Source organism: Sceloporus occidentalis, unplaced genomic scaffold (genome assembly GCF_023333645.1).
Source record: "Sceloporus occidentalis isolate IW3139 unplaced genomic scaffold, rSceOcc1.0.p SCAF_8, whole genome shotgun sequence".
Taxonomy (NCBI): Eukaryota; Metazoa; Chordata; class Lepidosauria; order Squamata; family Phrynosomatidae; genus Sceloporus; species Sceloporus occidentalis.
Genome location: NW_028316988.1, coordinates 25,714,110 through 25,741,181, shown reverse-complemented (window position 1 = coordinate 25,741,181; position 27,072 = coordinate 25,714,110). Strand labels below are relative to the sequence as shown.

The window sequence follows — 27,072 nt, the reverse complement described above, 5'->3', positions numbered from 1 at the left end:
AAAATTAGTAGGTCATGCTGATGAAGCAAGGATCCAATCTGATCAAAAGAAATGCATTTCTGTCCCACGCCCTGATAGGCCAAAATCTGAACAGAATAGACATCCTGAGCTCAGACCCTAACAGAGCATAGTACACTGGAAATGTGTCAGGATAGCTTTCCATCCCACTACCATTTCTAGCAGATGTTTCCATGAGATTTCCCAGCTGAGTGTCCAAACTGGCCTCTTGTAGGTCCTCCTTTCTTATCAAGAAACCACTCGATGCTATCGGAAAGCCTTTTCCTTCCCTCAGCTCCCAGCCCTGGAAGGTAATGTGGTTCTTTGGATGCATCAGGAAAGGGGGCTTGTCTCTCTCTCTTGGTCAATGGTGTCTGGTATGCTGATCCTTTTCCTCTTCCCCTTCCCTCCCTCCCTCCCTCCGGCAGACGCTATGGTAGCGTAGATTCTGCCACCAATGGTCCCAGTGATGCGGAGTCTGCTTCCGGGTCAAGCAGGCGCACGAGCCGCCAGCCCTCCCTCGAGAGCAGGCGCTCCCTAGACCTATCTGATAGGTGGGTCTCTCTCTCTCTCTCTCTCTCTCGTTCAGTCTCTCTTCTCGTGTCTTTTGCTGTGTGCCTCTTGCGTGGTCACGTAGTCCTTGGTTTGGTTCCTTATTGTTTTTAACAACCTGGGTTAGGCCGTCCGCCTCCGTCCAGCTTTGGTCCCTATCCATTGTCATCCTCCACCATGCCAAAATATGTATTTTCTCAAATAATACTGAATTTGGAAGCCAGAGTTGACCTCTCCTGGACCATTTCAGAGTATGAACTGTGTGGGTCATTTGCAAGAGTGCTTTCTTTTGCTACCAAGTAATTATTACCAAGTAATTACCGAGTAATTATAACAAGGTTGATGAAAATATTTTATGGGACACAGTGTAGGTTTGAGCTCTGGTCTTGTCATCTCTCTAATTTCTTTCCTTCGTTCCTTTTTTTGCAAGCAACCCCACACACACACACACAACACACAATTCATGTAAAAGGAATAATGCCCTCCTTGATCTGCTGCCTTCCAGACCTGTTGGACTAAACCCCCCACCAAACCCATGCATCATGGGGATGATGGGAACTCCAGTCTGAGACATCTGGAGGGTCCTGTGTTAATGACGGGAGCCCCAGAAGAAGGTTCCTCTGTCACGGGAGAAGTGAGGCTAAAAAGACACAGCAGCCTGTAAGGTTGTCTTGTTTTGTGAGACATTGTGACCATAACTTTATGGGTTGGCAGTCATTAAGTCCTCTAGAAGTTGCTGGAGTGTAACCCCCAGCAGCCTCTGGCCAATGTAGCCAGTGATGAAGAATGCTGGGGGGGGGGGGTGAAGTTTGACAACAGCTGGAGATTTAGATCTGATTCTCACTCCAGCCTAAAAGCAACTGTTAGACCCAACTAGAGTTGACCCATTGAGAGTGCCAATGTGATCAGTGAGGCTTTATGGGATTTGTGTATATACAAAAATGTCTTTCTAATCTTCACACACCACTCCAGGTGGTAGGCTGGAGGGGCTCGGTATGCCTGAATCTGGTTCTGTAAAACGGTCTCATCTCTTTCCCGCAATGCCAGTCTTCTCCAGTCCTAGAGAGGTCTTTCATCCACTGCCAGGGCTGACACTGTGCCAATGAGCGCCATTGTACCTTTGCAGGTGTGCCCCTTCCCCACCCTTCCCACCCCCCCATTGCCAATGCTGGAGGTCTGGTTTCGGTCTAATCCAGGCATGTCCGGTGACTTGTCTGCATGTGCTTCCCATGGGCCTCTGCGCTTGCTCAGAGACAGCCTGGTCCATCTGCCGTAGAGTCTGCTGGGATCTAAAGCCTTTTCTTCCTGCCCATAGGGAACCCTCTTGCTCCATTCTGTATATCCCTGCCTAATTTCTATGCCCATTTCTGGAGAAATATACTGCTGTGTCATCAGAGAAGGGAGAATCATGTGAGAGCAAATTCAGGCAGCGTTTTTCAATCTTTGGTCCTCCAGACATGTTGGCCCAACTCCCAGAAGGCTCCTCCAGCATGGCCAAGTGCCAGAGCAGTGGCAGCTGCTGGGTCCCATGTCAGTGGGGCAGAGAATCCACTCCAGATTTTAATACAAAGGCGCTGAACCCTGTTCAGCTCCCTGGATAACTCCATCAAAGCTAGGGAAAACCTGGAATGGAGTATGCCACTGGGTCAAGGATTCTAGGGCTTGAACTCCCAAACATCTGCAAGGTGAGAACCACTGACTTGAGGAATCCCAAGAGTCAAAGTGGAACACCTTGCCACTTGATCGGTTGGCAGGCCAAGGAAAGAGTGACCAAAAAATTGGTGGAACAGCTTCCAAAAAGATATCTAAGCCAGAGTGTACCTTAGAACAAGTGGCAGTGGCGTAGAGAGGACTGTACCACTTCAAGCCATAATGTGGGTTTATAGAGAAAAATAGGATTTCTTGTGATTTATATGCAGGGAATAGCATAGGACTGAATAAGCCTATCCCAACTCAGCGCCTTTGAGTTGTCTTGGACTTCGCTTCCAATCATCCCTATCCAGCATAACTGGGGAGGCTGGCTTTTCTTGCCCCAAACATTTGGAAGGGTTTTATGCTAAGGACAGCTGTTGTTAAACCTTTGTCCACATGTTAGTGGGACAAAGAATCCACTCCAGTGTTTAGACTGGGTGCCTAGGCTTTGAATCCTGCTTTGAAAAGTAACTTTCCGCAACCTCTCTCTCAGTGTATTAGACTACAGCTCTCATCATTCCAAGCCAGCAGGCCCCTTGTTTGAGGAAGGGGGTCTACATAGCCATGAGTTAAGGCCTGCCATGGGGTTTGACTCCAGACCTACACACCGCAGGGACTATGGACGGTCATTTCCAAAACTTGGACTTTGCTTTCTGTCACTCAGCCCTGCCTACAACTGCAGGGTGAAGAAGGACCTGCCCAGTCTTTGTGGTTTGGTGTTTCTGTGTCCCTGGCTCTTGTCTCATTGTGCGACTGGTTGCTGGTGGTGGCTTGGCTGCATCTGTTGGGGCTGGCAAGGGGGCAGATGTGGGGGTGATGGTGTGTCCATATGAAATTGGGGCTTGGGGTCATGCAGAAGAAGATGATCTAGCTGTGGGGTGGCTCTTCTGGACATTTATAATCCATAAGCAAAAGGATATTGTAGCACCTTTGGGACTAACTGAGCCAAAAATGTTGTATCATAAACTTGGTCTGCTTAGACCAATAGGTGTAGCATCTTGGAGACTTAACTGAGCAAAGGAAGTTGTACCAGAAGCTTTTGTAGACTTGATCTACTTCCTAGACCAGTATGCAAAGGGATCTTGAAGTACTTTTGAGACTAAGTGAGTGCAAGAAGTCATATCTTTTGCTCAGTTGGTCTCAAAGGCGCTACAATATCCCTTGCCATGTGGATATTATAAACTGACATGGCCTATAGTCTGTATTTAGTGAAGATACCCATTCAGGGTTGACCAGTTTGAGAAGAACTGGATTAATGTTGAAGGTGGACTGCAGAATAGCAGGTTCTAGGAAACAACAGGCATTAATTTCTATTGACTACAAGTAAACAAACAGAATCCATAGCCATGTTAGTCTGTAGATTCAGTATGTAGAGAGATCTTGTAGCACCTACAAGATCTTGTAGTATGTCGAGAGATCTTGTAGAGAGATCTTGTAGCACCTTGGAGACCAACTGAAAGAAACAAGTTGGCAGCATGAGCTACAGATGCATTTCAAGAAAGTAGACCTAAATCTACAAAAGCTCATGCTGCCGGGTTAGGCTTTAATTCCCAGGGCCCCCAGTAAAAGAAATACCATCGGTCTGGGGGCAGGACTTAATTCCCATGGATCCCCTCAAGATAACAGTAATAATTGAGGGGACAGGTTTTAATTCTTATGGGTCTCAATAAAGTCACAGTAGTTGCTCTGGGAAGGAGCGTTAATTCTCATGCTTCCCAGCGAACGGAGCTGCAGAAAGAGGTTTGAATTCCCATTGCTCCCACTAAAATAGCATTAGGGAGTAGGGTAGGGGCCCTGTATCAAGGAATTCCTGACACCATAATAAAAATGCAATGTCTTATTCTTTGGGGGAAAGAGATGGTCATACTTCTGGCATTGCTAGATGTAACTTAGCAATGTGAACCTCCTCACTTTGCCTCTCAACAGCGAACCTGAAGCTGGGATGGGACTAAGCAGACATCTTGTGTGGCTGTGCCAGGGAAGTCCTCTTTAAGGGGACAAAAATGTGTATGTGTGCCAGGGAAGCAATGGAATCCTATAGTAAGAAGAGACCCCCAAGGGCCATCCAGCCAAACCCCCTTCTGCCATGCAGGAAGGCACAATCCAAGCATTCCCTGAGACAGATGGCCATCCAGCCTCTGTTTAAAAACCTCCAAAGAAGGAGAATCCTCCATCCTCTGAGGCAGAAGTGTATTCTATGAGAGCGGAAGTTGACTTTCAACAGTCATGTCAGGTGGCCATTTGGGGCAATGATCGTAGGGGTTGACTACAACTGGGCTGTGAAGGTGAGCTATGTAAGTCATTTTATAAGCCTCTGTCTCCTTCTCTGTCCCCTTCTTCCTTTTCCCTTTGGTTTCAACCCCTCCTCGCACATACACACACACCCCAAAAAACCCCAAACCTACCCCTGCAGCCCCACTGGGAGCAGCCGCTACGCTTCCTCGGCGGAGCTGAGCCAAGGCAGTTCCCAGCTGAGCGACGATTTTGACCCGGATGACCTCAGCCTGGACGAACGGGATGGCGACTCCTATCATTCCTGCCACAGTTCGGTCAGTTACCACAAAGACTCCCCCTGCTGGGATGAGGAGGAGGAAGATGACCTCTACTTGGAGGAGGACGAAGAGTTCAAGGAGGAGTACAGCGACAATGAGGATTACTACCCCGAGGATGAGCTGGCGGAACCCGAACTCGAGACGTACCCCCAGGAGACCTACCCACCACCCTCAGAGCCCCCTGCCAAGGGTCAGCAACAGCCCGCAGCCCAGTTTGCACTGGCCCAGCAGAAGGCCCAGCCTGTGCAACAACAAAAGCAACCGCCAACGCCACAGCCAGCGGCACAGCAAAAGTTGCAGCAAGCACCGCAGCAGAAACCTCAACAGGTGCAGCAGCAGCAGCAACAACAGAAACCGCAACCGGCATTGCTGCAGCAGCAACAACAACAAAAGCCACAACAGGCCCAGCAGCCGGTGCCACAAAAACCTCTGGCGCAGCAGCAAAAGCCACCACAGGCGCAACCAACTCCCCCACAGCAGCAGCAGCAGCAAATGCAGCAGAAACTGCCGCAGCAGGCGCAACAGAAGTTGCAGCAGCAACAGCAGCAGCAGCAACAACAGCTGAAGCAACAGCAGCAACAACAGCAGCAACAGCAACAACAGGCACCAGCTCAGCAGAAGCTTCCACAACAGCAGCAGCAACAACAACAACAGGATCAGAAAGAGGAGAAGGTACAAGATGTTCCGGAGGTCCAGCAAGAGGAGAAGCCACTGCCACCCCCAGAAGAGACCCCGGGCCAAGAGAAAGCCCCAGAGGAAGAACCCCCAAAGACGGAAGAGAGGTAAGACTGGCAAACGCAGAGGAGGGACTTCATGCTTTTCTTGGTGTAAAACCAGATATGGGCGCCAGGGGGCGACATTCACACATTCCAGGAAATTGTGGAGAGACACATCCTCCCCACTGCGCCCCCTAGGGGCCCATTTTGTTTTAACCTAGGGGCCATAATTTCTGTACTAAGACCAGGACTGCCACCAAGGTCCATTGGATTGACAAGGCAGGGTCTTAACGGTGGTGGCCCAAGAGAGGTGTTTCTTAGGGGGAAAATGGAAGGTGTTACTGTCAACCCTAGCTCCATATCTGGTTTTATACCAAGAAAAACATGGAGTCAAGTTCTGGTTTGCTTCCTGTTACTTCTAAAAACACTCCACAGGGGCCGCAGAAACATGGCACACTTTCTCCTCATGTCCCCTAGGGCAGTGGTTCCCAACCTTTGGTCCTCCAGACAATTTGGACTTCAGCTTCCATCATCCCTGACACTTGGCCAAGTTGGTGTGACTTTTGGGATCAGAATTTGAAAACAAATGCAGAACCAAAGGTCGGGACCACTGCCCAAGGGTGCACAGGGAAGCGTTTTCTGTAACGTTTTGTATCTTTGGCATTTGGTTCCAGTGTGAATTCTTGGATAAGCAGAGGGACCTTGGTGGTGGCAGTGGTTAAACGCTGCTACTGCAGCCACAAGGGTTGTGAGTTCGATGCCAGGAGGCTCCAAGGTTGACTCAGCCTTCCATCCTTTCGTAGGTTGGTAAAGTGAGTATCCAGCTTGTTGGGGGCAATTGGCATACATGTTGCTTAGAGTGCTGACTTCACTGATAAGTGGTGTAGATATGCTAGATATTATTGGATTAGTATTGACCACTTCTGCCTCCGCTGACTTCTTAGTTGTGCATATCACACCAAACTCTGTTTTGCGGTTGCAGGGAGCAAGAAGTGGCTGAGGTAGTCGACCCCAAAGCCCGGGCAAAGGCCAACTGGTTGCGGGCCTTCAACAAAGTCTGCATGCAACTCCAAGAGGTGAAGTATCCCACCGTTGACACCAACACACATTACCTGCCTTGGCCGAAAAGCCAAAGGAGGGAGATTTTGACTCCTTCATTTGTGTGTGAATCCCCCTTTACTTTACTGCCACAACACTGATCCTCTTCCCAACTTCAAAAAATATCTCCATAGATTTCGAAGTCCTGAATGAGAAGGTCTGAGGTGTGTGTGTGTGTGTGTTTCCCCCCACAAGTGGAACAGTTACATAAGGAATGTGTACTGCCTCCCACTCATTATGAAAGCTTCCTTTTTTATTTTTCTGAATTTTGTATACATGTACAATTTCTACCGCTTCACTGATCTCTCCCACACACTGACACACAAACATGCATTACTGTTGTGCTGTTGTCCCCAAGCGAGGCATTCCTGATGTGAATCCATGCATGATTGCATCCAGATCCTTTACATCTATTATTTTGCTGATACATGATTATGTTTTTGTCCACACTGATAAATAATACCCCTCGAAAGAAAGCTTTTTTAATATCCTATATATCATAATTACTTGTGCCCCATGCTTCAGCGAAGAACAGCTCTTGGAGTGCTGTGCTTACATTAGGTTTTAACACAGATTTACAGTCTAGAAATGCAGGGCACAAAAAGACAAAGGGTGGGGATGGAAGAGGAGGAAAAGGAAGTAGGTAATGTATAAGTTACCCATTCCTATTAAGTATTTGTTCTTGCTCCTGTTGGAGTATTAGAATATGGGGAAATGCTCTCTGCTGCCCCCAAGTGGCCAATACAGAGAATTGTTCTCTGCTTCCCCCAAGTGGTCAGTTTAGATATTGCACCTTGGAAATTTGTAGATGCAGACAAAAGCAGTCCCTCTCAGCTGCAGCAGTAGCCAGCTATGGGACTCTTCCTGACCCATTCTTCCCCATTGCTCAGAATGAGGGTGCATCTATACCATAGAAAGGAAATATGACCCCACTTTAACTGACCTCGCTGCGTCCTACAGAATCCTAGGATTCGTAGCTTGGTGTGGCACCAGCCCTCTTTGGCAAAGAAGGCCAAATAAGTTGTAAAACTACCAATCCAGTTATTCCATAGGATGGAGCTGCAGCACTTAAAGTGGTATCAAACTGCATTATTTCTACAGTGTAGAGGCACTCTGGCTAAGAACAGTCCTCCCTGGTATTGAGCATTTTCATTCCACACTCAATAAGGATAATATTGTCTTTGCTATTTCTCTCTCAAAGCAGAAGGCTGACTAAAATAATATGAGGCTTTTTGCCATGTGCTCTGTAGTATTTTGCCTCTTCTTCCCTTTTAATTCTCTCCCCCACAAAAGTTGCTTTCCTTGTCAAAGTATGATTCGAGCACCGTTTTTTCCATATGCTCCCCAGTTTGCAGCTGCTGAGAAGCAAAGGCTGCTCATGCCTTTCCCTGTTGCTACACCTTTGTCCTGAGAGTAGAGGAAATTCCACATGATGAATTTCTAGTGGTTGTATACCTTCCCACACCTGTCTTTGTCTCAACAAGGTTACTATTATATTGGCCCTGGTTTGAGTTCATTCCTCCCCACAACTTACCTGTTGATCTAGCCTTCCCCTTTTGTCTTTTTCCTTTCGAGTTGCGTTAACCGTCTATAATTTTTGTTTTGTTTTGTTTCTAGACTCCATCCGCCATCTTCCCCCCCCCCCATTTTCTTTTGGCCCCCAAAGCTGTCCAGCCCTCAGGACAACACCCCCTTCCCGCCTTCACTTTTCAGTTGCTCAGCATCACCACCATCCTTTGTCTCTGGCGTCCCTCTTTGTCCGAGTTGCTGCATGAACCCAGGTAAGCAGTTGACGCTGGACTGAGAGTTTCTGCTACAGAGCCAGGAGCAGGGCTGGCATCAAGGTTCAGAGAGTTTTGTAGTGTTGGGAGGTGTGTGTGTGTTGTGTGCATTCACATAATTTCTGACTTACAGTGGCCCTAAGGCAAACCTATCATGTGGTGTTCTTGGAAAGTTTCTTCAGACGGGGTTTGCCATGGCCATCCTCTGTGGCTGAGAGAATGGGACTTGCCCCAAGTCACCCATGGCCAAGCTAGGATTCAGATTCCAGTCTCTAGAGTCATAGCCCATAATCCACTACACCGCACTAGGTATTATAGCCTTAGGGGCTATACATACAGCACCTAAGGGATGGCGTAATGACGCCCCTTTCGTAGGCAGATCGGAGCTGCGGCAACCTCATGCCACCAGCCCCAATCTGGCCTTTCGAGGGCACACAAAGGAGCCGCTCCTTTTTGCACCCTCAAAAGGGCACCATAGCTGCATTGCCGCATCTGTATGGCATTCTTTCGTATGCATTGCATGAATACAGCACTGGAGGAGTGCCATGACGTCATGTGCTGTGTGGAGCAGCGCACTGCTTCAGGGTGCCCTGGGGGCAGATTCAGGTGTCGTGAGGACACTATGCCCCGACTCTGACCAGTGTGTACAGGGCCTTAGATACATAAACAAACAAAAAAACCATACAAAAGAAAGGGAGAGATAGAGTGAAGAAGTCAGTAAGTATTGGAATGCTTTTTCCGTCCCAGATGTTTCTGATGTTGAGCTCAGGTCTCAGTAAAATAATGTAGGGAGGCAAATGAAACCCAGCAATTCCAGAACTAGAAGCCAAGATGGAGAAGATCTCCATAGCCTCCATGTATTTCCTTCCCTTTGTTGCTTGGGCAGGTGGGGACAAAAGTCAATTAAACACTGCAAAACACCAACATGACAGAGGTGATGGGCTTGGGTTCCTTGAAAGTATCACGCACCTTCCTGGCAAAGAAAGCAAAAGGAAAGCTGGCAAAGGCCAGAAGTCTCATGTAGCTGAGGACAAGGTAGAACATCATATCTGAGCCTGAGCGGACAGGATATCGAAATAGTCAGCAAGCTATGCAACAAGTACATTTGGTCCTCTTGAACCTTTCCCCAAATGGACCCACAACCTTGGTGCCTTATCAGGGAACTTTCAACTAACTTTGGCGCTTTCTGTTTTTGCAGGCGCGGGGCGAAGGAAGCGGGGAATCGAAATCCTTATGGTTTAAAGGCGGGTGAGTTATAGTTCTCAACTGTATGTGCAATTTGTAGCTGTAGAAATGCAACAACAACCCATGAAACTCTCCAAAAATGTTCAGGCTCCCTGCGGAGGCTGCCCTGATCCCCTTTACAACAGGGCTGTTCTAACCACTGTTTTCCAGATGTTGAGGTTTGGAAATGCCCCATCTTTTCCTAGGGGTTTCTCATGTTCACACCTTTTTGCGTTACTTTCCCCGCACTGTTTACCCTTCTGTTCTGACTCCATTACCCTTCCTAAATTGATTTTCTATATATCTCCCAGTCTTTCAATTGTCATTGCCCAATGCAAAGCCACAAAAACAGCCCATTTCCCTGGAAAACAAGCCCGCCTTATTCCAAAATCCGACTTCACTCAAAGGCAACCAGTGGTATAATGGTTAGAGCAGGGTTGGGATGTGCAAGATTTATTAACTTGCAATCCTGTGTAGCCCCGGTATTTTTTCATTGTCATTATTGTTATGTACCTTCAGGTCAATTCTGGTTCCATCTGCACTGTGCAGAATTAATCCAGATCAGCCCCAAATTTTTCTCCTGCTTTGAACATGTTTGGATAGAAGGATTGTTCTCCAGATGTGTCTCTCCTCTTCCCTTCTTATCTCCTATCCCTTTTCCCTCCTTCTCTGATCCCTTGACCCTTTTTGTCTTTTCTTTTTCCAGGCCTGGTGGCGGGTTGATCATTATTGATAGTATGCCTGACATTCGCAAAAGAAAACCCATCCCCCTAGTTAGCGATTTGGTGAGGTTTCTCTTAACGTCTCGCTTTTTCTCTCCTCTCCATCTTCCTTTCCAGCAGCTGGCTTTGTCTGCTCTAGGGTTGCTGGAGGTCTCTTGCGCACCCCTCTGGAGCTGGGTTAACGGAAGGAGGAAAATACATAGGATACATTATTATTATTAATTTCATCACCGTCATCATATTGATTACCTTGTTAATTAAGCAGTGTCCAAACGTTCCATCTTTATTTTACTGAGCTGATGGTTTCCCCTAAACCCCAAATTGAGCCAGAGTTTTCAGTCCACATAAAGGCAAGGATGGGACTCAGTTTTTGTATACATGGGGAGAACTGGGACAAAATCAAACCTAGGAACTGAGAGCATGTCCGCATGCTCCGAATCCCACCTTGACCACATAAATCTCCAAGAACCTTTATTGTGTATATACTTACCTGAAAACGAGGCCCATTGAGGTCAATGGGTCTTTCTTCTTAAGCACTGACATACAGGGAGAGCTCAGCAAAGTTGTTCTTGGGGACTATAGTACAATTAAGTACTACAATCCTTTAGCCAATATGGCTTATGGGTCATAGCCCCCCAACCAAACAAAAACTAATTTGATTTTAATACATTGTATAATTAGCCACATATATCTGATTTTAGGCTGCATTTCCACTACAGAATTGATGCAGTTTGATACTGCTTTATCTGCCACGGCTCAGTGCTATGAAATTCTGGGATCTGTACCTTGGTGAGATATTTAGCATTCTGGTGCTTCAACGAACTACATATCCCATGATCCCATAGAATGGCACCACGACCATTACAGCCGTGTTAAATTGCATTAATTCTGCAGTGTGGCAGCAGCCTTAGCATTAACAGGAAAATCTCAGTCTTGCACCAAGCTCCAGTTCCTAGAATCCCATTTGGGGAGCAGATGAGAAACCGTAACAGTGAAAGCAATATGAAATCAAGAACCTTAAGCTTGGAGCGAAGAAATGCTTCCAGTCACTTTTCGGTCTTTCGCAGCTCTCAAATAACGTGTTGATATTTACCACAATCAGCTTTTCCATTCAGTCCAATGAGATTCAAAATGGTGGCTTGGAAGTGGAAAACCTTATGGCATCCCAGAATCCCCCTCTCTGGAAAACCCGAGGAGAGTATCTGGAAGGAAGGAACGTCCCGTTCTCCGTTACCGCGGCTCCAGGGTGCCCCATGCTGCATTTACGTTGCCTTCTGCTTTGCTTTGCTTTGCTAACCAGGCTTGTTTTGTCTTGTTTTCTTCCTCTTCTTCCTTCTGCCTCTACTGCTTTCTTCTTCTCTGTGATGCCATCTTGGCTGCGTTCTCCCACAGGGGAGCGGCGGTCAAGTTTCTGCGCTGCATTGACAGCATGCCTGACATTAAGCCCGGACGTAAATCTCTTCCGCTAGTCATCAGCGATCTGGTGAGAACGAGGTTACGGAGAGAGTGCACCCCTTTCCCCTGTGATCCCACAACCCTTCCTTGACAGTGCTTCCGGACTGGTGCAAATGGGAAGCAGAGGCATTCATGTCTTGGGTTAAGAAATGGGACAGTGGACTGGGTCCATATCATTGGGGTAGTGACTCCAGGTTTTAGTCTACACTTAGAGGGAGTTATCCAAGGTGCTAAGACTTTTCCAAAGTGCATTTAGCAACTTGGAGAGCTCTCCAAAGTACTGAGTAACCACTAGAGTACAGTTTAAAAAATCCTTTAAATCATTGATTCCCAAACTTTGGTCCTCCAGGTGTTTTGGACTTCAACTCTCAGAAATCCCAACAATCAGGGATAATGGGAGCTGAAGTCCAAAACCTCTGGAGGGCCAAAGTTTGGCAACCGCTGCTTTACAACTATTCAGAACATGGGAGCCACTAGCCACCACTGTTACAAAATAAACTCATATAAGGAGGTTCTTCGACCTGGAAATCATAGGGCCTGGAGAGGGAATAGCTTGGGGAAATATCCTTTTTAGGACTACAGCTCCCAGAATCCTCCAACCAGGATGGTCACGTTACTGTGGTGGATTGCGGGATTCTAAGTGTTGCAGTCCAACAGCCCTGTTGGCTACTGGCTTCGGTTCTGTCTCACTGCTTTTAAGTTTTGTTTTGTGACCTGAAAAAGTAGCAGGGATGATTTTCAAGACTCCAGGTAGCTTTTTGCAGCCTGGTGCCCTCCAGATGTTTATTTTATGTCATCATCCCAATGCTGATGGCTTGCAACTCTGAGTATACCTTACTTTTGCCTCTGTTGCCTGGGTCTGCTGGGAATTGCAGTGCAAAATAAGAACCTCTGAGTTGAGAGAGTTTGAAAGAGACACTAGGGAGACGGTTTGCATCAGGTGCTGCTATTATAGGTTCTGTTTTAAACCTGGGTCCACTAAGAAGTCTGAGTCTTGTCTCCCTGCATTCCTGTTTTCCATTTTCCTCCCTCTGAGACAACTCCCACATCTTGCTATTTTCCAAGAGATAACCACCCACTGCTGTCTAAAATGTCCCCTTTCAACATAAACTGTGAGCCATGGTAGATACTTTTCACTTGTCCTTGCATGCTCCCCTGACCACTTTGCAACAATTCAGCAGCAGAATATAGGTTTTGGGTATTCTCTTTTTATGTTACCCGATTTCTATTGAGGGCTGGCCATGGAACAAGACCAGGCGCAGGACGCCGGATTAAACAAGAGCTACATGGTTTGACCTAAAACATATTTAAATGGATTGGACTGATGCAAGTCCAACTGGGATCAGGTGTCATCCTGAAACCTCAACCTTCCTTTGGCTGAAATGCCTGACCCTGAGAGCATGGGTTGTTCCCTTGGATGGTCCTTAACTGGTAGACAAACTCAACACACTTCTCCCCAAGTTCCAAGAGAGCAACCTCCATAAGCTCTGCCCCAAAGGCAAACTCCTTCCCTAGATCCTGTCGAGGCCATTCCAGAACCCTACCCTTCACCCAAAAGGTGCCAAGGTGTACACCAAACTCTTAGATCCCCCCTTCACTACCTGCCATTGAACAGCTCCCTGTCATTCTAGTGAATGGCTACAAATACAGGCCTCTAATGCGCCTGAGCATCAAACTCCAAAGCAAGCAGCCACCATAAAAACCCATTTCCTGGGGCCTTTAGGTGGGGAGCATCAAATTGGTTTCAAATAGGTCTGATTCTGGAGCACAGGTCTTTTGGAATCTTAACAGGCCTGAGTTTGTGAAGTTGAAGGCTTTCACGGCTGGCATCTATAGTTTCTTGTGGGTTTTTCAGGCTATGTGGTCATGTTCTAGAAGAGTTTATTCCTGACGTTTCGCTGGCATCTGTGGCTGGCATCTTCAGAGAATGCTGGCATGGAAGTATATATACCCCACGCTCTTTCATGCCAGCATCCTCTGAAGATGCCAGCCACAGATGCTGGCGAAATGTCATAGAATCATAGAATCATAGAATCATAGAGTTGGAAGAGACCCCAAGGGCCATCCAGTCCAACCCCATTCTGCCATGCAGGAAATCACAATCAAAGCATCCCTGACAGATGGCCATCCAACCTCTGTTTGAAGACCTCTAAGGAAGGAGACTCCACTACACTTCGAGGGAGTTTGTTCCACTGTCGAACAGTAAGGGCTGTTCAACAGTGGAACAAACTCCCTCGAAGTGTAGTGGAACGTCAGGAATAAACTTCTAGAACATGGCCACAGAGCCCCAAAAACCCACAAGGAACTATAGGCCTGAGTTTGTTTCCCGTGGATCTATTCACTGCCCCACTGACCTGGAAGCCAACAGGCGCCATTGCTAGATGCTGCTGAAGGTATTCTAATGTTTTATTCATATCCTGTAGGAGTATTTTTTTCTCCTTCCTTCCTTCCTTCCTTCCTTCCTTCCTTCCTTCCTTCCTTCCTTCCTTCCCTTTGCTCTGGCTCGACTCTCTCTTTCTAATGCCCTGCTTCCTACCGCATCTCGATTCAACCATTCCTCTTCGGTCTTCCTTTTTGCCTGAGCTTCTTGTTCCTTCCTTTTGGTGTTGCCGCTTCCGCTTGTGTGCCTTCCTTCTCTCTTCTGCACCTTGGCTAGATATTCTGGGTGCAGATGTGGATGTCTTGTGTTTGACCTGCGTGGGTGAAACTTGGGAATGGGAGATGGGTATTCCTGGCAATGAGTTCTGTGCATTCTGGGCTGGACACTCCCATATTGATTTATGAGATGCTCTAGTTGGTTAATATGCCTTTGAGAGTATATTATGGATCTGTAGCAAGGTGTTGCTGGTTTTTTTTAGTCTGCAGGTTGAGTCTCCCTTATCTGGAATTCTAAAATATCCCAAAATCCAAAATTGTCTATAGGTGCGGGTGAGATTGGTTTTCTGGGTGTTCAATGCTACACAAACTTGGTTTCGTGCACAAAATCAATTTAAAAACATATTATGAATAACATTGCCTTCAGGCTATGTGTACAATGTGCATAAGAAACATGAGTGGATTTCATGTTTAGACTTGGGTCCCACCTCCCTAGATATCTCTTTATGTATAGGCAACTATTCCAAAATCCATTTGGATGAGCATTTTGGATAAGGGAGACTCACCCCATATAAGTAATTCCTGGTAGTAATAAGAGGGCACCTCTGGTCAGTCTGGAGCATTCTTCCAGGGTGGAAAGCAGCTGATATTCAGGGTATGATGTATAAACCAGATAAGACTCAGTGACTTTAAATCCTCTTCTTATTCCTGCCCAGAGTAAACCCAGTGAATCAATGGGGCTTACCTATTTGTTGACTGTAGTTGGGACAAAGAAGATTCAAGCTGCTTGGTCATTAGATGTCACTTTGGGTGGTCTTCCCGAAGAGGGTAGACTCCAACTCCCATCATCCCAGTAGGCCATTCTGGCTGGGGACAGTGGGAGATGGGACATCCGAGGGAGCACAGGTCCCATCATCCATGGTTGGGGGGAACAAGCTTGATCCCCCAGAACCTTTAAAGAGGGGATTGGACTTTCTTACGATGGGGAAAATTAGGCAGGCATTTAGGTTGTCCAGATCATATTAATCATTTCTTTTTTTCTCCTTTCCCATTCGTTTTTGGCCGCCACACCTTCATAGGCTATGGTGAGTATTCCCTAAGTATTTCTCCCTCCCTCCAACACTCATGAATCTTTCCCCCAATAAATAAATTAATGATAGATGAACTGTCCCAGTCTTGATTCAGAGATCGCATGATATTCCATAAAAGATGGAATTGAGATGCTTGTGAGTCTACCTTGACACAAGAAAGACTCAATCCTGTTTTAGTTCTTCCTCTGTGGATTGTTGATTCGGTGGTTTCTTCGCCTTTCTTTTCACAGTCCTTAGTCCAATCCAGGAAAGCTGGGATCACATCCGCACTTGCATCAAGCACTTTAAACAATGAAGAGCTAGTAAGTATCACAGTGTATACCTGACTTGAGGTCTGGCCTGAGGTCCCTTCTTCCAACGTGTAACTTCTTTGTTTCGTTCCCCCTGCCCCCAGAAAAACCATGTTTACAAGAAGACCCTCCAAGCCTTAATCTACCCCATCTCTTGCACAACGCCCCACAACTTTGAGGTGTGGACCGCCACCACGCCCACCTACTGCTACGAGTGCGAAGGTCTGCTCTGGGGCATCGCCCGCCAAGGGATGCGCTGTACCGAGTGCGGGGTGAAGTGTCACGAAAAGTGCCAAGACCTCCTCAACGCCGACTGCTTGCAAAGTGAGGGCCGACTCCTTTCCTTGTGGGCCACAAGTCGGAGATGACTTGAAAGGCACACGACAACAAACAAACAAACAAAAACGTAGTGAAAATAATGACAAAAAACATGTCTCTTTGGAATCTGATGCCTAAATTCCTGTGCTTTTCTCTCTTTGCTCAGGGGCAGCGGAGAAAAGTTCCAAGCATGGAGCGGAAGACCGCACACAGAATATCATCATGGTGCTGAAAGACCGTATGAAGATTCGGGAGCGTAACAAACCAGAGATCTTTGAGCTTATCCAGGAGATCTTTGCCGTCCAAAAGGCGACCCATACCCAGCAGATGAAGGCTGTCAAACAGAGTGTTCTGGATGGTACTTCCAAGTGGTCAGCCAAGATCAGCATCACAGGTATCACAGTGACAGCCTTCTGAGTTATTTTTTCCCATATATGCTCATGCACAGAGAGAGCCAACATGGGGTAGTGGTTGGAGTCCTGGGCATGATGCTGGGAGACCAGTCTTTGGATCTGCGCTTAGTCCAGGAAACTCACTGGGAGAACTTGGGCAAGTCCTGTTCTCTCAGCCACAGAGGAAAGCAAGGGCAAACATATCCATACGAAATCTTGCCAAGAAGTAAAGATAGGGTATTAGGATTTAAGCGTTGGATAGAACTTCAGCAAATTAGGATTTGACTAGAAACCCCCTGGGTAACTTCGGTCAAGAAACACTCAGCCCCAAAGGAAGCCAATGCCAACCACTTTCTGAATAAATACATTTCAGGATTTCGCAAGCTAAGAGTCATGGCAATTAAAATGGTATCAAATGCCTTAATTTCTGCACTGCAACTAGATATGCTGTATATACCTGACTATAAGTTGACCTCATATATAAGTCGAGGGCAAGTTTTGGGGCCAAAATTATGGATTTTGATATGACCCGTGGATAAGTCGAGGGTAAAACTTGACTTGTAATGAAAGATGTAAAGGACAAAGTAAAGGAAAACAATGCCAAAGAATTTACAAAATCCCAGCAGGCATAACTATTTGTGCACTTAGTAAAGGCTGGATAGATGAGAGAGCAGAAGGGGGTCAGTGCTTCCAGGACAGATTAAACTCTTGCCTTTCACCATATATATATGCATTAAAATACAGTACTTATATTGACCCATGGATAAGTCGACTCATGTTTTTGGGGTCAATTTTTTAAACTAAATTTCTAGACTTATACATGAGTATGTACAGTAATACACTAAACATTACATGACAGAACCACATAAGAAGCCAGTCCCTCTTGGCTGCCATTTTGATCCCAGAATGCCCCTCGGAATAGAGCAGATTGGGGCAGGATGTGGCCACCAGCTGATCAGCAGTGCAAGGTGGAAGCATGGCTTTAAGTACAAAAACAATAATCCTGTTTCCTGTCTGTTATCTACCACTAATCTTCTTTTCCTTTGCTTTCCCTGCTCCTGTCCGTCTTTGGGGATTTCCTCTCGGTCACACATGTCTATGAATCGCGTTGTTTGGACAATCAGTTGTCTGCGCACAAGGTCTGCAGGCCAAGGACAAAACTGGCTCCAGCGACCCATATGTTACCGTCCAGGTTGGGAAGACCAAAAAGAGAACGAAAACCATCTATGGGAATTTGAACCCAGTCTGGGAGGAGAACTTCCACTTGTAAGTGAAGTCTAAGCCCTTTTTATCAGTGTCTGAGTTGCATCCCATGTTTTGGGACTCTCCAACGCAACTTTTTCTGCCTGCTTTTCCCACCCAACTGCAAAGGTGAGACAGGTAACACAGTGCAAACCATGTAGTATCCAAAATCGGTGCATTTCCCCCCCTCTTAATATCTGATGCACAAAACCAGCAGAGCAAGAAGCACACTTGAACACAACCATCTCCAACATCATCCAGATCAATTGCAGTGGCAGGCGTTCAGGGTCACAGTTACGGATGCATAACCTATTGTTGCGCATCCATAACTGCTCTGTATTCACAATTGACATAACCTATATAGCCAACAATTTTGGCACCGTTGCGTTTAGAGATAATGGGAAAGATTTACATAGGAGGAACGCTCATGTTCTCATCCCTGTGTTGGGAACATTTGAGTAGGCAGACCTTTCTCTGGCAAGGTTTCTCACAACATCGAGAATCCAAAATTCATCAAGGAGGAGTTATTTTCCCCCACATGCTCTTTTCCTCTCTAGTTTAGGGTTGGCTAGTTCTGGTGATCCCATCTTGATTGAACAATTATTCATGAGTTATCATCTGAGAATGTCATCTCATGATATGTTCAAGGTATCTTAAGGTGTCATGATATGTGTCCAAAGTATTTTGACCCATCCCTGGGTTGAAGGACTCAAGGCTATTGGGATGATGCCCAGTTCCATGGTTCCTGCACTTCTGGCCCTCTCCCCTTGTAGTAGCAATCCAAGACACTGCTCATAGTTGGGAGTTGGATGTATTCAACAGCAATTGTCCATGACACTTATCTCCTCCCTCTCCCCCTCTTTCCCAACTTCCTTTAGCGAATGCCATAACTCCTCTGACCGGATCAAGGTTCGGGTATGGGATGAAGACGATGACATCAAGTCAAGGGTGAAGCAGCGCTTCAAGAGAGAATCTGATGACTTCCTTGGCCAGACGATCATTGAGGTGCGGACACTGAGCGGAGAGATGGATGTCTGGTATAATCTGGGTAAGCCATTACAAATGTATAATATCATTATGGTCTTCATCCTTGGAAGGTAACTCCTGCTGCTGAAAGAATGTCAATAACCGTGTCTCCAAGCAGTGGTAACTGGTGGCCCCCATGTTACTGGGGTGGTGAATCCATTCCAGGTTATGGCTAGCTCCCCAAGGTTCATAAGCCATGCAGGACTTACGGTTCAGCCCCTTGGAAGCCCAGAGTGGATTCAGGGTCCCATTGACATGGAAGCTACTGTGTAAATTTACAGCGCTTTATAAATAAATAAAGGTTAATAATAATAATAATAATAATAATAATAATAATAACAACTCTTCTCCTCATCTCTCTCCATCCTTTTATTCTTTCAGACAAGAGGACGGACAAATCAGCTGTGTCTGGAGCGATCCGGTTGCACATCAGTGTGGAGATAAAAGGAGAGGAGAAAGTGGCACCATATCATGTGCAGTACACTTGCCTGCATGAGGTGAGTGTGTTACACAAAGTAGCATTGGTTGTATAGTGTCATACAGTGAGACCACTATAAGATCCACTGTGAATTCCTGAAGACCTCAGCAGTGGATTGCCAAAGGGATCAGATGTTGTAGTTGCCATTATTGGCTTGTCTTGGAGGCCAGCCAGGGACAAAGTATGAAGCCAACTTTGCATTTCTAATTGATTTGTTATGTTACTTGCTATGTATTTTGTATTTTGCATTGTATTTGATATACATTTGTATTGCTATTTTTATTGAAACTGTTAACTGTTATGCATTTTTGCTACTGTTGTAACCCACCCGGATTTTACGTGATTAGGTGGGCTATAAATAAATCATCATCATCATCATCATCATCATCATTATTATTATTATTATTATTATTATTATTAGTCCACACAGTACAATTCACTTAGAAGCCATATTCAACTACCCTACTATTGTTTGTCTGACTCCTGCAATTTTATTTTTACCTCCACCAAACGGTCCATTAGAACCTCTTCCATTTTGTGACGGACATCCAAAACAACGGCGTGGTGAAGATCCCAGACGCAAAGGGAGACGATGCTTGGAAAGTGTACTTCGACGAAACAGCTCAGGAGATTGTGGATGAGTTTGCTATGAGATACGGAGTGGAGTCCATCTATCAGGCCATGACGTGAGTCCATGTACCTGTTTCTTAGAAGTGGTCTCTAGATGACACTCATCTCCTGGGTCCATCAGAAATCATAATTGTTGCTCTACGCCACCAAATCCACTTCGACTTACAGCAACCCTCTAAATGAGAAACCTTTTAGAGATACCATTATAAGCCATTCGGCTCAGGTCTTGCAAACTTAAATCATCACTTCCTTGACTGAGTCCATTAATCCCTGCTGTGGTCTTCATCTTTTTCTCCTGCCTCCAACTTCTCTCAACATTATCCTCTTTTCCAGTGAGTTTGTGTCATCTCGCCATATATCCAACATATGACCACCTTCGGTTAGTCAATTTTGGCTTCTAGGGAGACTTTTGCTCTGGGACCTATTTATTATTTATCATCTGAGAATGTCATTTCACAATACGTCCAAAATGTGAAAGCCTTTGGTTAGCCATTTGGGGCTTCTGGGGAGACTTTTGCTCTGGGACCTATTTATTACTTATGATCTGAGAATGTCATTTTACGATATGTCCAAAGTATGACAGCCTTTGGTTAGTCATTTCTGGAGAAAGTTTTGCTCCAGGACCTATTTATTACTTATGATCTGAGCATGTCATCTCATGCTATGTCCAAAGTCTGGCAGACTTTGGTTAGTCATTTTGGGCTTCTGGGGAGACTTTTGCTCTGGGGCCTATTTATTACTTATGATCTGAGAGCATAATGCCACTTCTAGGCACCCCAAGTTATGGATCACCCATGGATCCCTGGGTTGTGCCTATCTCTGGAATGCAAGCTCAGCAATGGAGCAACTCATCCTGTTTCCTTTTCCTCTCTTTCTGTCCTTGCCCGCTAGGCACTTTGCCTGCCTCTCCTCCAAATACATGTGCCCTGGGGTGCCTGCAGTCATGAGCACCCTCTTGGCCAACATCAATGCTTACTATGCCCACACCACTGCCTCTACCAACGTCTCTGCCTCTGATCGCTTTGCCGCTTCCAATTTCGGGGTAAGTCCGATGGTGCGTAAACAATTATTTCTTACTCTTACTGTCTATGCTTTCTTTGGGGGGAGGGGGTTTTGCATGGTGGCGGAGGGAGCCTTAACAAAAACATCACCACCGAAAGCTCTTTACCACCATTCTTGAATTCACAGTTCCATCAAGAGATTTAGGCAAAATTTGGCTTGTCTGTCTGGGGTGGAGTTTACCTAGGATGTTTCTGCATATGCAACACAGTTGACAGTTGGATAAGAAGGGAAAAGAAGCAAACAGTACATGTATCCAGTTTGAAGACTACCAGAATTATAGTACAAGTAGACTATGATGCAGTGTGACTTAGAGCAAAAATTATCTTCAGATAGGTCCCTGTTTTTCAGAAGGGGAAAGACAACTGACCAAAGAAAGACTGTGGGAAAACTTGCCAATGCAAGACTGTGGTGACTTTTTGTTACGGCCCCTTCTAGGAACATGGCAACCTGAAACCCGACCGAAGCCTCCTGGTTCCCAAGTACCCAAGTGTTCAGAAAGTCATCATTCTCTTTTCCTAATAATTAATTAATGGATTTTGGTTTTGAGCCACTAATAATTAATTAATGGATTTCATGTTTGCTCTGCCTTCTTTCCTCCAAGGAGCTTAAGGTGGTTTACGTAATTCCTCCCCCTAATCCCTTATCAAGATAATTTTTAAGGCAGCTATGTCACAAAAAAGGGTGTGAAGCCGATAACTTGTGTTGCGCCAAAATGTCAAAAGGTTTTTTTGCACTAGTTAATTCCGAGGCCTGCCATTTCTAGAAGCCAAGATGTAAGGACTGCAATGACTCCTCATTTTGTCCCCAGTTTTCCATATTTCAGAATTCCTTGCAAGTATTTGCAACAATGCTTGTGCTTCTATCCATTTAGGCACAACTGGCTCTTACACCAGGAGGTCTTCCAGTGGGTAAAAGGATGAGCCGTGTGGAAGAGATGTTGCAGAGTCCAAAAAGAAGGCAAAAGGGGAAGCTATTCCTGAGGTCATTCCCTGTAGTGCAACCTTTAATTTAATTTTGTCCCACTTACAACTACGCTGCTCCATAATCCACACGCTCTAGGTGGCATACATAGTACTATGGGTGCATCTACACTGCAGAAACAATGCAGTTTGACACCACTTGAACTACCCTGGCTTCGTCCCACAGAATCCTGGGATTTGTAGCTTGGCATCAACACTCTTGGGTAGAGAAAGCCAAAGTCCTTGCCAAACTACACGTCCCAGGAATCTATAAGATGAAACCGCAGCTCTTAAAGTGGTGTCAAACTGTCTCATTTCTACAGTGTAGACGCACCCTTTGTCTGCTATTAGGTCTCAGGTGTTCAGTGCAATCAACAAAGGACCTTCCGTACTTTGGAAAAGATTGGAGCCTTTACTTTGTGGTAAGATGTGGAGAGCAGAACACAGAAAGCATACAATTCCTAGCAAATAGGTCTCCTAATCCAACCCTCTGAACACAAACAGGGCAGTGGTCCAGCAGTCAAAGCTGAAGAGAAACAAGTTAGAAGTAGGAGGAATTAATCGACAATGACTTGTATCCCCATTTTCCCTAAGTAGAGTCTTTACTGAGTTGCTCTACCTTTTCTGGAGTATTAGTAAAACTCTGATCCTGTCAAGACTTATGGCCAGGGTTTATGCTGCTGCTGCATGCCTTCAAGTCATCTGTCGACTTAGAGTGACCCCACGAATTTCACAGGGTTTTCTAAGGCAAAGGATCCTCAGAGGTGGTTGTGCCAATTCCTTCCTCTGAAATATAGAAGATTTTCATACCAGAGCTTACCATGGGATAAAATGCAAGCAAAATGTCAGGGAAACATGCATGTCTGAAAGCCTGACACACTTTGTAAATGGTAGGGGATCATTCCTTCATCTCCAGTGTCCCTGAATCATTCAGGGAGCAGCAATTTCCTATGAATGCAAAGTTTCCATTCATAGGAAATTGCTGCTCCCCAAACGATTCAGGGATGCTGAGGGCGAGGGAATGATTCCCTGCCATTTAGGAAGCACATCAAGCTTGGTATGAAAAGCTTCATAGCTGACAGGACCTGGGATTTGTTGGCCTGCTTAAACCAAAAGGTCTTTGCCTGTAGGCGAAAGGGAAACACCAAGGAAGCCATCCTCGCCTCCTGTGGCAGGGAGATCCAACGTTTGGGAGCAGCCTCCGAGAAGGTGCTTTCTCTCATGTCCTCCCCAAGCGAGCCTGTGATTGTGGCAGGTATAGCTCTCCCTATAGGTCTTAGGAGAGATGTAGGATTTCAGATAGTTATCATTTGCACTGGGGGGAATGACCCTGTATCCTATTCCCTTTCCAAATGACTCTGCCGCTCTGTTTTAACTTTAACGGGAGCGTTCAAAACTCTTCTTTGTATGTGTGTGTATGTTTCAAAAGTCAACTCCTGGAGGCATGTTCACACACTTTTTTTTTTCTGATTTGGGGGTCTCAAAGCCAATAGAAGCTCCTCAGCATCTTCACTCTTGATCACTGGTTTCTTCTTGCCAAATGTTTGAAGAGTCCGCCGAGGGCGATCAATGGGAAAATAAATTAAACTAGTGGCAGATGATGGCTGCTATATCAGTGGAATGGTGAAGCCAGCCTATGTTTGGATTTGCTCTCAATTGAGCTGTCCACGGTGCTAAGCCTAGTTTGCATCTTATTTTCAGCACCATGGAGAGGTCTCTTAAAGCCTAGATTGAAGCCTGGAGTGAATTCACTGTTCCGCTGATATAGGAGTGACCAGCCACCACTATAGCAAATATTGCATAAATTTGGGGAGGGATACAATATCCTTGACCATGTGTCTTAACAAGCCTCCACTCACACTTCTGTATCTAGTCAAATGTCTGTTCTGCAGTCAGGGGTTACATGTAGGCCTTGGCAGCGAGTTATCTCTTTCTGTTTTCGTGTCTTGAGTCGCAGCTGCAGAAAAGAAATGAACTGAAATTTGAAAATCGTTTTTTTGATACAGCGAATGTTAGGCTTTGTACAAATCTTGTTTCTTTCTTCTTTTTCCTCTCAGAGAGCCTAAAAATTGGGCGTTTTCCCTCCCCCCCAAAAAATCCAGACTGTGTCGCTTTAACCCTCTGTGTGCCATGGCCGGTGCTAAGGCGTGCTACGGAGGCTGTGTTGTGGCGGATGTGCATCTGTGCTCTTTTTTTGCAAGGATCGCTTCTCGTTGTCTCTTGTGCCATTAGTGCTAGAGGGAGAGGCAGGGAGAGGGGGTGGGGGGACATTTGCACCAGGGGTGGGCAAACAGGGCTGAAGGTGGGAAGGTGGGAAGAAGAAGAAGAAGCGGAAACGCAGCCCCTTTGGAATGAAACCAATAGGAGTGCAGGGCAGTTGAGACTGGGGATAGAAAGAGGGTTTGGAAGGCCAAAGTAGGGCTGGAGAAATGTAGAGTGAGATTAGGGGTGCAACTACACTGTAGATATAATGCAGATACACACGTTTCCAGAGAGAATTTGTAGCATAAGCTTAGTTAGGCTTGGTCTACTTCCTCAGTTGCATCTGAGGAAGGAGACCAAGGGCCAGAACAGACAGGCCGAAATAAAGCCGCTTTGAGCCACTTTGGAGGTGTGCTGCTTAAATGACGCATGTGTCCAAAGAGGTCGGAAGCTGTGCTGAGGCCTCACTCCAGTCCTAAAGACTGGAGCACACTTTTGGTGCAGCTTCTGGCCTCTTAAGATGCGTGCATCATTTAAACAGCATACCTCCAAAGTGACCTCCAAAGTAGCTTTATTTTAGCCTGTCTGTTCGGGCCCCAAGTCTACGAAAGCTGATGCTACAACTTCGTCCACGCAGTCAGTCTCTCAAAGGTGCTGCAAGTTACCATCGCGTATTGATATTCCACCATAACACAGCTATGTGTCTGCACTCCACTTACACACAGGCAAATAATTGTATGAAGAAACTGAACCACATCCAGGGCATGGGTAGCTAGATATGAAGCAGCACATTCATGGTTGGGTGGCTGAGAGTTCAGTGCGGTAGTGAATCGGTTCCTGATTTTGGCTCACTTTAAAGCAGTGATTCCCAAACGCTGATCCTCCAGGTGTTTTGAACTTCAACTCCCAGAAGCCCCAGCCAGTTTGGGCAACAGTCAGGCATTCTGGGAGCTGAAGTCCAAAACATCTGGAGGAGAAAGTGTTGGGAACTACTGCTTTAAAGGAACTCTAAGGTTCTGAGGCTCTATTTAAATGGAGTTCAGCACCTTAGAGAGGTCCTTTAAAGCTTAGCTTAAAACCTGGGTTCACCACTCCATTGATATGGTAGACCCAGCCACAGCTAGAGTAGTAGATACAGAATAGAGTAGAGAGCAGAAACAGTAGGTAGTTAAAAGGTGTGGGCTGGCGTGCCCTATAGTTTCACTGGGAAAAGGTATGGGGGATGTCTGTTTAGAGGGGGCCTTCCCCCATGGATGACTCCTCTGGAAAGGATTGTTTTGCCGTTTGCATGCCATGTTGCACCAGCGCTAAGTCCCGTGTCCCTTCTGCTTTGCTCAGGAGTCTTGGGGAAGGTGGGGAGAGGGGTAATGGTGATGGGAATTACAGTACTTGACTGGGGAATCCTGCCTGGAAAAAAACATGCAGCAGTCTTGTGAGGCTAGAGCATAGCATCGGATATATCCATTTCCTCATCAGGAATGAAACGTACCAAGCTGGGATTGCTCTGGGGTGCATAGGTGTGTTTTAAGGTTGCCTCCCTTGGGGGCCAAGTATCTAGGAGAGGATGAAGGACATCCTAGTCCAACAAAACAGAGATTTCTTACATTTTATGGTGTAGGGAGAGCTCATAAGATCAGGAGTGCAGTGATAAAGGCTGAAGGGTAGGCAGTCATCTTGACGACCTGCAACATAGCCAAAAAGAGTCCAAAAATTCAAGCGACTGGGTTGATCCATATTGACAGACCGTTCGGTGAGCAGGTCCTTGGTAAGGCTAATGGCTCTTAAGTGCAGATTCAAGACCAAGCCACCCCAAATGCAAAAGATGGGATAGTGAACAATATGTTGCTGCTTTGAAAACTCATTCCTTTCATCTTAGCCACCATGAGGATTGCAGCCAAACTCAAGAGAGAACAGGGGAGTCCAAGTGTGACCATGTTAAAGTCCATCTTCATCAAAATGTCCCAGTCCTCCAAGCTGGGGCTCCCTATACAATTGCTGAAGTCTCTAGAATTATGTCCACAATTCACTTCAGCAGCCAGAGATGGTGATGGCCAAAGTTTGAAGTCACACCATCTTCTCTGGGGGTCTTTACCAACAATCTCAGACACCCTGGAGGCACTTGGTGGTAAAAGAAGACTATTCCCCTGTGAAGTCGAAGGCTTTCATGGCCAGCAGCCATACATTTTTGTGGTCTTTTCGGGATATGTGGCCATATTCCAGAAGAGTTTATTCCTGACGTTTCGCTGGCATCTGTGGCTGGCATCTTCAGAGAACAATACACAGATCAACATATAAATTGCTTCCTCTCAACCAACAGTATATATACCCCACTCTCTTCCATGCAAGCATTCTCTGAAGCTGCCGGCCACAGATGCTGGCGAAACGTCAGGAATAAACTCTTCTAGAACATGGCCACATAGCCCAAAAAACCCATAAAAACGATTCCCCTGTGCTCGATGCCGCCACATCCCAACTTCTCTTTGTCCAGCCATTTCTGGAGCTCCATTTAAACCTTGACTTTGCCAGATCTTGGAGTTCAAGGACTCATAAACATCTGTGGCCATCATAGTAGATAGAAGACAAGAGGTTGAGTGGCCACCAAAGAGATTAGCAAGAGGTGGTGGAAGAAGACGAACAAATTGAGCCAAGCCTTTTAGAGCCAGAGGAAGTACCCCACTGCACCCGAAAAATCCAAAGTAAATTGCAGTACCTTCTTGCAACCACTGGGGGAGCCCTAGAACACTGGAGTGCAAGGGTGCCCCCTTTTGGTAGCTAAAGGGCTTGCAACCAATATAAGGCATCTGGCACTTTATAACATTAGCCTTCTCAAAGAGACTGTCCTTGACAACCCAGTCCAGCCTTTCTCCAACTTGGGTCCTCCAGATATTTGGGATTGCAGATCCCCAGACTCTTCACCATTGCTAGGCTGCTTCGGGGAGTTGGTGTCCAAAATATCTGGAGGGCCAGAATTTGAGAAAGCATGGCTCTAGGCCACAAA

The 27,072-nt window shown here is 46.1% G+C and overlaps 1 protein-coding gene across 1 annotated transcript in view; it reads left to right on the top strand.

Moving 5' to 3' along the window:
* LOC149308365 (protein unc-13 homolog A-like) overlaps window positions 1–27,072 on the top strand; it is a 107,157-nt gene that overhangs the window by 50,401 nt on the left and 29,684 nt on the right. Inside the window, exons 15-27 of the mRNA XM_089535642.1 lie at window positions 426–551; window positions 4,655–5,575; window positions 6,492–6,585; window positions 9,587–9,636; window positions 10,319–10,397; window positions 15,706–15,777; window positions 15,870–16,089; window positions 16,250–16,477; window positions 17,600–17,741; window positions 18,596–18,765; window positions 19,125–19,240; window positions 19,744–19,907; window positions 20,743–20,893. Of these exons, the coding sequence (XP_089391768.1) occupies window positions 426–551; window positions 4,655–5,575; window positions 6,492–6,585; window positions 9,587–9,636; window positions 10,319–10,397; window positions 15,706–15,777; window positions 15,870–16,089; window positions 16,250–16,477; window positions 17,600–17,741; window positions 18,596–18,765; window positions 19,125–19,240; window positions 19,744–19,907; window positions 20,743–20,893 (2,533 nt within the window). The remainder of the gene's footprint in view (window positions 1–425; window positions 552–4,654; window positions 5,576–6,491; window positions 6,586–9,586; window positions 9,637–10,318; window positions 10,398–15,705; window positions 15,778–15,869; window positions 16,090–16,249; window positions 16,478–17,599; window positions 17,742–18,595; window positions 18,766–19,124; window positions 19,241–19,743; window positions 19,908–20,742; window positions 20,894–27,072) is intronic.